Here is a 12,657-nt window from a genome sequence, read left to right on the forward strand (position 1 = left end):
ATAAACTGAAAATAAATAAATGAATATATTTACACAGTGATTATAAAAAGATTCTGATTAAACCAGAACCCTCTCCTTTATTATGGCTCTTATGAACTTGGTCTAATATTTTTATAAGTTAGTTTATTGCATATAAGAAACTACTTCCAACTAGGGGGAAATCTTTGGTACATGCAGAGATGTGATGAATGTGACATACATGTAGTGTGTAGCAGTTGTCCGGATTAGAGGGACATTATTTATTTAAAACCATGGTTTAAAATTAAGAGAGATTCATAATGGGCCTGATTCTTCTGTCACTTACATCAGTATAAGTAAGGAGTACCTCCACTGAAGTCCAGTTAATTTGGTGTAAAACCAGTCTGGGGGGAGGGGGGGAGATCCATGTCCACAGAGACCTCTCTTTCACTTTTTCCCCATGAACCACTGATATAAGAGAGGGTCCTGCCAATTTTCCTGGTATCTCAGTTCCTGTTTCTGATCCAATCTCCCCATGTTCTATAAAACTATTGCCTTCTCCTTTGTACAACTCCCATCAGGAAACCATCATTAATATTTTAAGGGAAGAAGTTCCATATTTTCAAAAGGTATTCTTCCCTCTACAAGTGAAAGTCTCCAACAGACTTTCAGTGCTCCTGGACTAGCAAAATCTGTCCAAATACAGAACACAAACACCTGCAAATTCCACTGATCTCTGGACTAATGGCTTTTATCTGCAGAAGCCCCCACATAGAGCCCCACCTTCTTTATATTTTCCGACTGCCTCAATTCAGAAAAGTAACAGTGAGATTTTACCATATACACTCACAGCATGAGGAACCTAAGCCAGAAGGATAAAAAGGTTTAAAGAAAAAAAAAAGTTCCCGAATGTTCAGTTTGGACAAAAGCAACAAATAAACTGAAACATCAGATAGTGGGTGGGGAAAGTGAAAAAGGGGTGGCAGGGAGACAGATAAATTGTTGCAATAGACAGCAATGGAACCTGCCTTGGCAAACCTTCTGAGCTCTGCATCCATCTGTTCCACATTAATCTGTCTCCACTGGGTTTTATTCCAATCATCAATGTTGCTCTGAAACAGTAAGTACAGATAAAAGTGTCAACAACAGTCGGTGAAAACAAGCTTCTGCTATATAGTAGATAAATGGATAGGATGGGTGGTTCTATCATCCAGTGATAGCCCAAGTTCTTGAAACAGTATCTCTACTTTTCAAGCCTGCACCACCACTGCCAGCCCAGACTGTACCAAATAACCCATTGTCTTCCAGGCTAAAACATAAAACAGATATTAAAGCCATTTCAAGTTTCAGTCTCTAATAAATGAATATACACACATGGCTCTACTGGCATTATCATACTATACATTGTACTGTATCTACATTTCTAGATATGATAGGATATACACACAGAGAGTCCTGAAACTGCCATGAACACTTATCAGACCTGCCAAAAACAAACAAACCCACATCTCTCCTTTACCATGTTAATGGGGAAAGAAAAAACAGCAAAATCCTGACCGTTTGTTTTAGGAAAAAATATCCGCTTTCTTGGAGTGAGTAGAATTTTACAAGGCTGATGTAACATGAAGGTGTCAACTGAACGTAAGTGCTTTTCTCTTTAAACTTCACAACACAGCCTGTCAAACTTAATGCTGCTTTGATATACAGCATGGATACCACACAAAATACAATATGCAATGTGTTTAGTACAACATAACTCTGCCTTCTCCCTGTTTTACTATCCATTGAGATGGCAAACAAAATGTATACCTTTGTGGTTAGGCTACATATCTTTTACTGCATAACTCATTCTGGACATGGTTTAAAATTTCTGCAGCCACAGGTGAAATACAGTACCAAAAGGAAACAGGGTTCTAGATGTACCCAGCCTCCAGGGTTCCCTGCTAGACTATCAGTGTTTAGTACGTGAACTACAGTAACTTTGATACCACCACTTTTGTCACGGACTCATAGGGTGAAATCCCAGCACCAATGAAATCCATGGAAATTTTGTTATTGAGTTCAGTGGTACCAGAATTTCACTGCTAGTGTGAAGGGTGCACAGGGTGGTAGAGATCTGAAGGCAGAGCTAAGGCTGTTGTTTCGGTATCTTAAACTCTTTCTTTCCATACTTTGCAATGCATATTTGTTTTAACTCTGCAATTCCTTTACCCTAACGCTGAATTTTCTTGCTTTCTGGATTTTTGGTCCGTCTTTTTTAAAAAAAAACAAAAACAGAACCAAAAACGTATGTGACAATGTTTCTTTTTATTCCTTAGGTAACTGATATGTATTTACAATCTTCCCGTCAGCTTAAAGTTTTGGGTTGTGGGGTTTTTTTTGTTTTGTTTTTATAATGCAAGCATTTTGAAAGTAGTTAAAATTGAGAAGAGCAATATTTTGATCTTCATAGTCCTATATACCATCTTTTCATAAATAATTTTTAAAAATTGAAAACAGAAAGTTCCCACATTTACAGCTTAGCTTTTAAAAACTTCCTTTAGAATAAAACTACGAATGCTTCAAGAAACCCTTAAGATAGTGCATTCAGAATAGTTTCCAGAGCTATAATGTGCCTTTAAAAAACAAATAAAACCTCTTACTGTGACATAAATATTTGTATCCCACACTTCCTTGAGCAACCGTATTTCTTTGCGACACTGTTTTATTTGTTTGTAATCTGGAACAACCACTTCAAAAAGATTTGCATATTTCTGCATTTGTAAAATTTCTTCTTCCAATGCCTCAAGCTCTCGATTTTCCTTGGAGGAAAAGAAGACTCATGAATATAAATTATAAAATAGGTCTAGGTAATTTCAGAATGACAGTCAAATCAGTACATCTGAAAACAAAAGCCTGCAGCAAATATTGTAGAGATGTTACATGTTTCACTTTCAGTCTTTCATATTTCAGAGGACTACTGGGTAGTATACGCAGTTATATTCCATACGTATATATACAAAAACGTAGGGACTACAATGTAGAATTTCACTTAATGTACCACTGTTGCTTTTGATTTCTTGTAATAAATACACAAATTTGCCTCTCCGGGCAAATCACTTTTCTCATTATCAGTATAAAGTTGTTCTGTGAACTGAGTAAAAATTAGTACCATTTCAGGTTTTTTTTATATATAAAAGTATCACTATGATGCACCACTTGTATGCATTTTGTACTATATAGTGCAGTATGCTTGCATGTTTCTTCAAAAAGAAGACAGTGTAAAATGCATTCAAAAGTGCATCCCACTAATACTTTTTAAAGGAATATGCAAGTACACAGTAAAAATAAAAAACAAATGCAATGTGTTTTTGGTAGTGGTTTTAAGAGCTACAGATAGAAATACAGCAGTTAAATCTCAAGCTCTATCAGTTCCATGTCAAATACAAAATGTGCAATTATTTTAATGCATAAACTGAAACTTTAATATTATACTGAAAGTTTTCTAGGAAAATGTGCGTTTCTGTTATTTTCCCATTACCTTATCTAGACGTACATATGGATTTTTTGCATCAAAGCAAAAGGGAGCTTCCACTCTAAATCTTTCTCTGAATTCTATCTGCTTCCCCTGATGAAAAGAAATACAGGCAATAAATTGTCAATGATCTTATTCTCATCGGAAACAGGTTAGAAAACTGAATTCAGAGTTCAGCTTACATCAAACGAAGCACATTTTTTTCTGATTAGCGTGACCTCAGAAGTCTGAAGAGGAGCAACTTCATGCTTTCTGGATGCAGCAATTTTTTTGGTGGTATTCCATTTTTCAGGCAACTCCTGTTGAACAAGGTAAAATTATCTCATCTGAGACCTTTAAGATTTCACACAGCAGAATAGATCACTTAGAAACCATCTATACATACTGTTGATATCATCTCAAATCTCTCGAATATTCAGGGAACAATTAACTTTCATTATTATTTCACAACTTGGCTCTTTTGGACAAAGAAATTGTGCAGGACATTTTAACAGTATGTTAGATGTGGCAGGGTTTTTTCCTTGCAGTGGCTTGGTAGGATTGATTTTAGTAGCTGCAGCACAATAAGTCAAACTTTTCTGAAAATACAGAATAACTAAAATGCACTTCACTAAGCTATTCCATGTAGATTTCAATATAAATCATATAAAACCTAAGATACGAGGTACTGGGCACCTCTTACGCAGTGACTGGAGCACTCAACTCTCATTGCCTCGACATATCAGAGATTCAGAGGCCATTCAGGGGCTATTATATTGTAATAGTGCAGTCAGGATTAAGGCCCATTGTGCTAGACTTACACAACCATACATGTGAAATCCCTGCCCTGAAAAATTAATCTAATTTGAAATATGATGCAACAAGTAGATAACAAGAAGCAGTAGATGTGGTATATCTTGGACTTTAGTAAGGCTTTTGATGCTATCTCAGATGATGTTCTCATAAACAAATTAGGGAAATACAACCTAGATGGAGCTACTATAAGGTGGGTGGAGAACTGGTTGGAAAGACCATTCCCAGAGAGTAATTATCAGTGGTTCACAGTCAAGCTAGAAGGGCAGATCAAGTGGGGTCCTACAGGGATCAGTTCCGGGTCCAGTTCTGTTCAATATCTTCATCAGTTATTTAGATAATGGCCACTTACAAAGTTTGCCGAGGATACCAAGCTGGGAGGGATTACCAGTGCTTTGGAGTATAAGATTAAAATTCACAATGATCAGACCATTTGTCTAGTTTGTCCAGAAGTAAGTGGGATGAAGTTCAATAAGGACAAATGCAAAAGTACTCCACTTCAGAAGAAACAATCAGTTGCACACATACAAAATGGAAAAGGGAAGACTGAGTACTGTGGAAAGGGATCTGGGGGTTATAGTGGATCATAAGCTAAATATGAGTCAACAGTGTAATGCTGTTGCAAAAAAAACAAACAAACAAAATTCTGGGATGTATTAGCAGGACTGTTGTAAGCAAGACACGAGAAGTAATTATTCTGCTCTACTCTGCGCTGATTAGGCCTCAACTGAGTAGTATGTCCAGTTCTGGGCACCACATTTCAGGAAAGATGTGGACAAACTGAAAAAAGTCCAAAGAAGATCAATAAAAATGATTAAAGGTCTAGGAAACATGACCTATGAGGGGAGATTGAAAAAAAAATGTGTTTGTTTAGTCTGGAGAAGAGAAGACTGAAGGGGGACACAATAACAGTTTCCAAGTACATAAAAAGGTTGTTACAAGGAGGAGGGAGAAAAATTGTTCTCTTTAACCTCTGAGGATAGGACAAGAAGCAACGAGCTTAAACTGCAGCAAGGTCAGTTTAGGTTGGATATTAGGAAAAATTTCCTGTCAGGGTGGTTAAGCACTGGAATAAATTGCCTAGGAAGGTTGTAGAATCTGTCATTGGAGATTTTAAAGAGCAGGTTAGACAAACACCTGTCAGCGATGATCTAGATAAAACTTAGTCCTGCCTGGAGTGCAGGAGACTAGACTACAAGACCTCTCAAGGTCCCTTCCAGTCCAATGATTAAGTAAGCATAAGAAATTACTGGAAAGGAAGAGGATGAAGTTAACAAGAATAAGATCATATGGTTACATATTTTTGCCGTGTGCACAACTTTGATGGTCCTTAGTCATTTGAAAGTTTTTTCCAGAAGTTATATCCACAAAAATCAGCAACCAAGTCAACAATTGGTTGGTTGATGATTTCCAGACATCACAACAAAAGATTTTGAGAAGTTTGATATGGAGGGTCGAGGGGCAGAATGGGAAGGGAACAGTAATTGCCAGAAATGACTCAGTAAGATAATGCAATGATTTGGTAGTCTGTAATGAAAACATTGTAACTGCGAGGCTGGAATCACTGGGTCAAGTGATTAAGTGTCCCTAAAACTCATGCATTCAGCAGAAGCAAATAGGGCAATGAACAATTAACTTCTGTAAATGCAATTAAGACAAGATTAAGTTCTTTTAAAATTTATAAGTTAATTTTCAATTTTTCATGGAAGACCTACACATGAGGAAAATATGAGTTCCAAGTTGCTAATTTTTCAGGTTAGTTCCTTCTAGGCAAGAGCTTGTTAGCAGAACAATGACACACAACCCTTTATAAGAAACATACGCTATCTGTAGTTTGACAGCCAGATCAAAGTGGAAAAGAATAATTTGCAACATTTCTGGGGAGGTGGGAAACTCCACTCCAAAAAACAAGGACAGTGCTATGAAAGCTGGTCCTGGCCCTCTCATTGGTGGGTGGATGGGAGGGAAATGAGCAAACAGGAGCTGGGCAGAGAAATGGCAGGCTCAACTTCCTGTGGCAAGCTCTCCTGGGAAGAAGGTACAACACACAGTGATGTGAGCACCAATTGGCTATGGTAATAGCAGGAGGGACACAGCCAGCAGCAAGTCAGCTCTGGGCTCAGGGACAAGCCCAAGGCAGCCTAAGCATGTGGTTCCTCAAGCCTGCATTGCACCGCATGTAGGAATCAGACAGAGCTAAAAGGGAATGAGATGCTTCACTCCGTGACTGAGAGGCTGAAGCTGGCGCAGCAGCTGGCAGCAGTTTTGTTTGTGCTGAGAGAGAGGGACAGATGAAAGCTGCTATAGAAAAGATCACACAGAAAGCTGCCTAGACTCAGCAAGGAAGCAAAGGTAACCTTTGTCTGGGACTGACACATACTCCTGGGGGAATTCTGCACCAAAAAATTAAAAATTCTGCATGCAATATTATAAAATTCTGCAATATTCTGCATATTTTATTTGTCAAAATAACAGAATATAATCCCTCTGGTTTCAATTATTTTGGTAATTTATTTAAACTACAATACAATGGATGGAGAATGAGAGTGGGGAGCACTGGAGGAAATCCCCAAACCTCCTTGCCTAACGGTAATGTAACTAGGTTTGACCCTTTATTTCCAGTTATTAGTCAACCAATATGCAGCCATGTGCTCAGTGTTACATCATAGGCAACTGAAGAGCAAGTGAGGGCAGTGGAATCAAACTCACAATTTATATTAGCTACTGAATATCTCCAGAAAGGTCTGTAGCAAACAGTTCATGGAGCACATTCTGATAGGAAATTTTTTTCAGTCAAAAAATGTAGACCATTTCTAATCAAAAAATCAACACAAGCATTTATAAGGCTGTACTGTCCTTTACACCACTCTGGCAATGTAAAGGAGCCTTAAAACTTTTACATCTGTTTTATATTCCTCAGGGAATTCACAAATAGAATGGGAACAATTCACTAAGCAGGCAGGCTGCTAGATTCTGCTCTGCCTGAGGGGACAGTGCTTGTCCCATGCCTACCTCCTCAGTAGCACTGTGAAGCCCTGCCCCTCCATGCCAAGCCTGCTGCAATTGCGAGCGTGTATGTGTGTGTGTGTGTCTCTCTCTCTCACACACACACACACTCACATCCCTGCATAGCCCCCCAACCTCGGACAGTGATTTACATCTCTACTGGCTGCTCCAGGTGCCCGAACCAACCTGCCTGTGCTGCCGGGGAGGGGCATGTGACCGTTCTGATGGGGAAGCAAAGGGAAACGGCAAGGAGTAATTTTTCTGCAGGGAAGCAAAGAAATCTGCAGGGGACATGAATTCTGTGCACATACAGCGATGTAGAATTCCCCCAAGAATAGACACAGTGACATTGCTGATAAAGTTGAGAGTTTGTTACTGATAAGTGTTTGGAATGCTTTCTAGATGAATTCCTGATTCCCCAATAGGCAGACAGAGGGGGTATGCACCCCAAGATGAGTCATGGGTGCTAAGAACTCACTAGTAACAAAGGGGTCCCCCTACCGCATTTCATAAATGCAAGTAAAAATAAATGTGACAAGCCAAATTGAGTTTTGGAAAACAGGATGTGTATTGCCTATGTATTAGCTGCTGATTTCACTATAAACCTTTACAAAAGTAACTTCTCTTTCCAAAAAAAAAAGTTCACGTTGTTCTAGACCATTTTAGAACTCAGAATTTTGTGCATGAAATGCTGTTTTTGCACAGAGATAAGAAATTTAAAATATTTTTTATGCAAATTCCTTTTTGTCCCAACCTCCCCATCCCCAAATTCAAATTCAAAGTTTTCTAGGCAAGACTGAGATGTTGGTAGGAAGAAGGAAGCTCTTTGGAAAACTTGCCCTCAATAATAGAAATATTATAGTGAAGGCATCTGCCCTAGTTTGCAGTCTTGGAGTCTTTTTATACTCCTCAATGCTATTGGATGCCCAAATTAACATGGTGGCAAAAAGCACCAATTTCAGCAATTGGCCAGAAGATTGCACCTCATGCTAGCAGCCTCAGACCTTGCTACAGCTACCCATGCATATGTAACCTTGAATCTTGATGGTCTTCAAAGCCACACAACTTGAAAAAGTTTCAAATGGTACAAAATGCAATAGCCTGCTTAGCAACACAGACCATTATGAGCTCATCACTCCACTGACTCCCCACAGAGTCCACAGTTCAGTGCAAGGTTTCTGTCCTGATATTCCAAGTCTTTCATGGGATTGGCCCTAGGTGCCTGAGAAGTTCCTTCTCCATACGTGATCATAATAGCCATATTTCACTGGAACCATGAAAAGTCCGCTCCTAGGGGGCGGCTTGCAAGTGTAGGGGACAGAACTTTCACAGGAGCTGGACCTAGTCTATGGAATTCACAGTCTGAGGTGGCAAAAATAGACTATGGTCCCCATCCCGTTCAGAACTAAATTGCAAACAGTTCTCTGACTTGATTTTCCCCTCAATAAGGTCTTCACATACAAAGAAAACAAATAAATTTAAAAAGTTTTATAAGAGCTATTTTTTCTATGGCTGGGAAGAAAGTGACTGCAATTATAAATTTCTACATGATTGTGAAATGCTCAGATGGAATGGTGAGGGGCCATATATATACATAAGTATGGAGTGTTCTTTTTTATTTTTAATCTTACAATACCTCTAACTGGACATAAGCTTGGTCTGACATCTTCTGTCCATAGCTTTCCAATAGTGTAATAGTCTCTTTTAGAGGTTCAAAGAGCTCATCAGTAGATGCCTGTCTGTCTCTTACAGACAGCAGATGCCCCATGATTTCTACTAGTCCATTATAATCTCTTTCATTCACTTCTTTTTGGAGTCCAGCATCTGTCACTTTTATGAACTCTTCTAAGTCAGTCAGACTATCAAAAGAGAAGAAAATAAGATTTCAACTCTGAAAACCTTTTTTTAAATGAATGTGATCCAATGTACAATGATCTTGGAAATTAATTTCCATTATGGTTACTTACCTTTTTCATTCAGAATATCTTAAAACAGTTTTGGCCTGACTTTTAAAGGTGCTGAGCACCTGCAGCTTAGATTGACAGCAATGAGATTTGCCAGTGCTCAGCAATTTTGAAAGTCAGGTCATTTACACCTAATTAAAAAGCACTGTTAAAAGTCTATCCCATTATACACAAATATTTTAACACATCCATCTTTAAGATTGCATATTAGCAGCACAAATTCTGCCTGGACGTACAGTCTGTCAAACTGGGAGGAGCGGTAGATATGCTGGAGGGTAGGGACAGGATACAGAGGGACCTAGACAAATTAGAGGATTGGGCCAAAAGAAATCTGATGAGGTTCAACAAGGACAAGTGCAGAGTCCTGCACTTAGGACGGAAGAATCCCATGCACTGCTACAGACTAGGGACCGAGGGGCTAGGCAGCAGTTCTGCAGAAAAGGACCTAGGGGTTACAGTGGATGAGAAGCTGGATACGAGTCAACAGTGTGCCCTTGTTGCCACGAAGGCTAATGGCATTTTGGGCTGTATAAGTAGGGGCATTGCCAGCAGATGGAGGGACATGATCATTCCCCTCTATTCGACATTGGTGAGGCCTCATCTGGAGTAGTGTGTCCAGTTTTGGGCCCCACACTACAAGAAGGATGTGGAAAAATTGGAAAGAGTCCAGTGGAGGGCAACAAAAATGATTAGGAGGCTGGAGCACATGATTTATGAGGAGAGGCTGAGGGAACTGGGATTGTTTAATCTGCAGAAGAGAAGAATGGGGGGGGGGCGGGATTTGATAGCTGCTTTCAACTACCTGAAAGGGGGTTCCAAAGAGGATGGAATTAGACTGTTCTCAGTAGTAGCAGATGACAGAACGAGGAGTAATGGTCTCAAGTTGCAAGTGGGGAGGAGGTTTAGGTTGGATATCGGAAAAACTTTTTCACTAGGAGGGTGGTGAAGCACTGGAATGGGTTACCTAGGGAGGTGGTGGAATCTCCTTCCTTTGAGGTTTTCAAGGTCAGGCTTGACAAAGCCGTGGCTGGGATGATTTAGTTGGGGATTGGTCCTGCTTTGAGCAGGGGGTTAAACTAGATGACCTCCCGAGGTCCCTTCCAACCCTGATATTCTACGATCCTATGATAAACAAACAAGTTTAAGATAATAAGGTTGCACAGAGTGTAAATCAGAGCAAAATTCAGTTTACTGAAATATTACATTTAATAGATATTAATGACTACTAAGAAGAAAACAGCAAGTTAGAATTATTCTGAAAAATAGGGTGCATTTTTACCTGTCAATGACAAATCTCAAAAGATGTTCCTTGAACATCCAGCTCCATTTCTTAATAATGTTTAACAAACTCATTCTAAAAGGTTTCACATCCACCTTAAACCAGCTTTCAAATGTTCTGAAGTCTTCAAACTTGCTCATCTGAATGTAAAGATTCTCATAGATGTCAATCTACAGCAGATAAAAGATTATATTACATACACAAACATATCATCAAATAATTACAACCCATTCTTAATGGGGACCACATCCTGAAAAAACCTTTCCAAAACTCCTTCTTCTGGCTTTCAAACACCCCCTGCAATCTCACCAAACTCATCATCAGGAGCAAGCTCCCCACAGACCAGGACACACCAACTCAGAGCAGCACCAGATCCTGCCAGAACAACCGATGCAAAACTTGCAGACATATCTCCACTGCTACAATGATAAACACCCCCCCACACACAACACATCTTTCAAGAGCCACGGGTCCTACATATGCCTACAACATGTAATATACCTCATCCAGTGCATCAAATGCTCCAATAACTATGTGGGTGAGGCCAGACAATCACTACGCTCTCGAATAAACTCACACGGAAAAATGATAAAGCCAAAAACATCATATCAGCTTTGGGTGAACACTTTTTACAAAACAATCACTCCACTTCTGATCTTTCAATACTCATCCTCAAAAGGAAACCAGCACAACACCTTGAAATGGCGAGCCTGGGAACTTAAATTGATAATGCAGCCAGACACTAAAAATTATGGACTCAGAGACACTGGTTTTAAACTCACTACAACAATTTGTAACACAGCTAACTGCCTGCTAACCCTTAGCAGCCCACTTCAAAACCCTTTTGCACAGCAATCTAACCCTTATTACCCACTCCATTTCAAGTGGCCTCTTACAAGATGCCTTACCCCATACGCTTCATCTGTCCCAACTTGTATTTAGTTCAGACACGGATATCCTTCCCCAACCCTGAAAAACGCTGTGGAGCTCAGAAGCCTGTCCCTTCCACCAATAGACATTGGGCCAATAAAAGATATTACCTCACCTACCGTGTCTCACTCAAATATAAAGTAAGTTAAAGCTGCAAATGACTATTTGCTTGCTTGCCTGTTGTTTAAACTGCTCAGTAGTAGGCGGCTGTTCAGGCACTCCCTCATCGGCATGAGCTTCTCTCTCTTCAGAAGTTAAAACATGACCATACAGCAGAAACTGCTTCATAAACTCAGCCCGGTCATCGACCCAGAGATAAGCGTAGGTGTCCAGAGAATTTCTGTAGTCCAGGGCTTTCCTGATAACATCTGCCACTCTGTCCATAATCTCCTGCCTGATCTCAGATAGATCTAACATGTTGTCCATATCGCTCTAGGTATGAAAAGAGAAGTAGTTATTTTACAGCTGTAAGCCAACTATATTAAGTATTGGGTTAATATTAATACATAAGTCATTAACTAGTTTACACTTGCTATCTGACTGCAAAACTCAGGAATCCCCATCACCACTGCCACCAAAAACTGCAAGGCTACCTCTGTCAGGGATTGTCTAAGTATAGTTTGTCCAGCCTTAGTGCAAGGGACTGAACGTTTGAGGTTCCTTCCAGCCCTACATTTCAGTGATTCCATAAACAATCTGGACAGCTCTCTATATTTCTGGATACAATGCCATATACAGTACTGACACAAACAGTCATTTCAAAAGAGGAGTAGAGATCTTCAGCAAGCTAGTTGAGGCTGAACATCTCAGGGAATTAATATAATTCAAATCTCCAGGTAGAGGATGTTGCCCTTCTCATCTCCACAACTAATTAAGCTTTGGTTACCGAAAAGGTCACTTTGTGGACCTTCAGGGTTGAGAAGGACATACAAGGAAGATTGAATCTCACACCAAGAACAAAAAGATAAGTTTTATTAAAAATATCATGCATATTTTTAAATATACATTTCAGGTAACTCTTTTTCCATATTTTGTTTAAATCTGTTTAAAGGGACAACTTTTTTCTAGTGTGCAATTTTTTCTTTTTAATATATCATAGAAAACAGACATATAGGGCTAGATTCTCTTCCAACTGACATGGGTAAAAATCAGGAGTAACTTTATTAAAATCCATAGAGGTTACACTGATGTTTGTATTCTGAGGTCCATTGATT

General features: G+C 39.4%; 1 protein-coding gene across 1 annotated transcript in view; it reads right to left on the reverse strand.

Moving 5' to 3' along the window:
- Positions 1–12,657, reverse strand: part of DNAH11 (dynein axonemal heavy chain 11) — a 277,792-nt gene that overhangs the window by 208,294 nt on the left and 56,841 nt on the right. The window contains exons 16-22 of the mRNA XM_037890566.2: positions 11,621–11,875; positions 10,514–10,683; positions 8,907–9,129; positions 3,655–3,771; positions 3,479–3,565; positions 2,601–2,759; positions 987–1,070 (exon numbers count right to left, since the gene is read on the reverse strand). Of these exons, the coding sequence (XP_037746494.1) occupies positions 987–1,070; positions 2,601–2,759; positions 3,479–3,565; positions 3,655–3,771; positions 8,907–9,129; positions 10,514–10,683; positions 11,621–11,875 (1,095 nt within the window). The remainder of the gene's footprint in view (positions 1–986; positions 1,071–2,600; positions 2,760–3,478; positions 3,566–3,654; positions 3,772–8,906; positions 9,130–10,513; positions 10,684–11,620; positions 11,876–12,657) is intronic.

The sequence above is a fragment of the Chelonia mydas genome, chromosome 2, assembly GCF_015237465.2.
Source record: "Chelonia mydas isolate rCheMyd1 chromosome 2, rCheMyd1.pri.v2, whole genome shotgun sequence".
NCBI classification, from domain to species: domain Eukaryota; kingdom Metazoa; phylum Chordata; order Testudines; family Cheloniidae; genus Chelonia; species Chelonia mydas.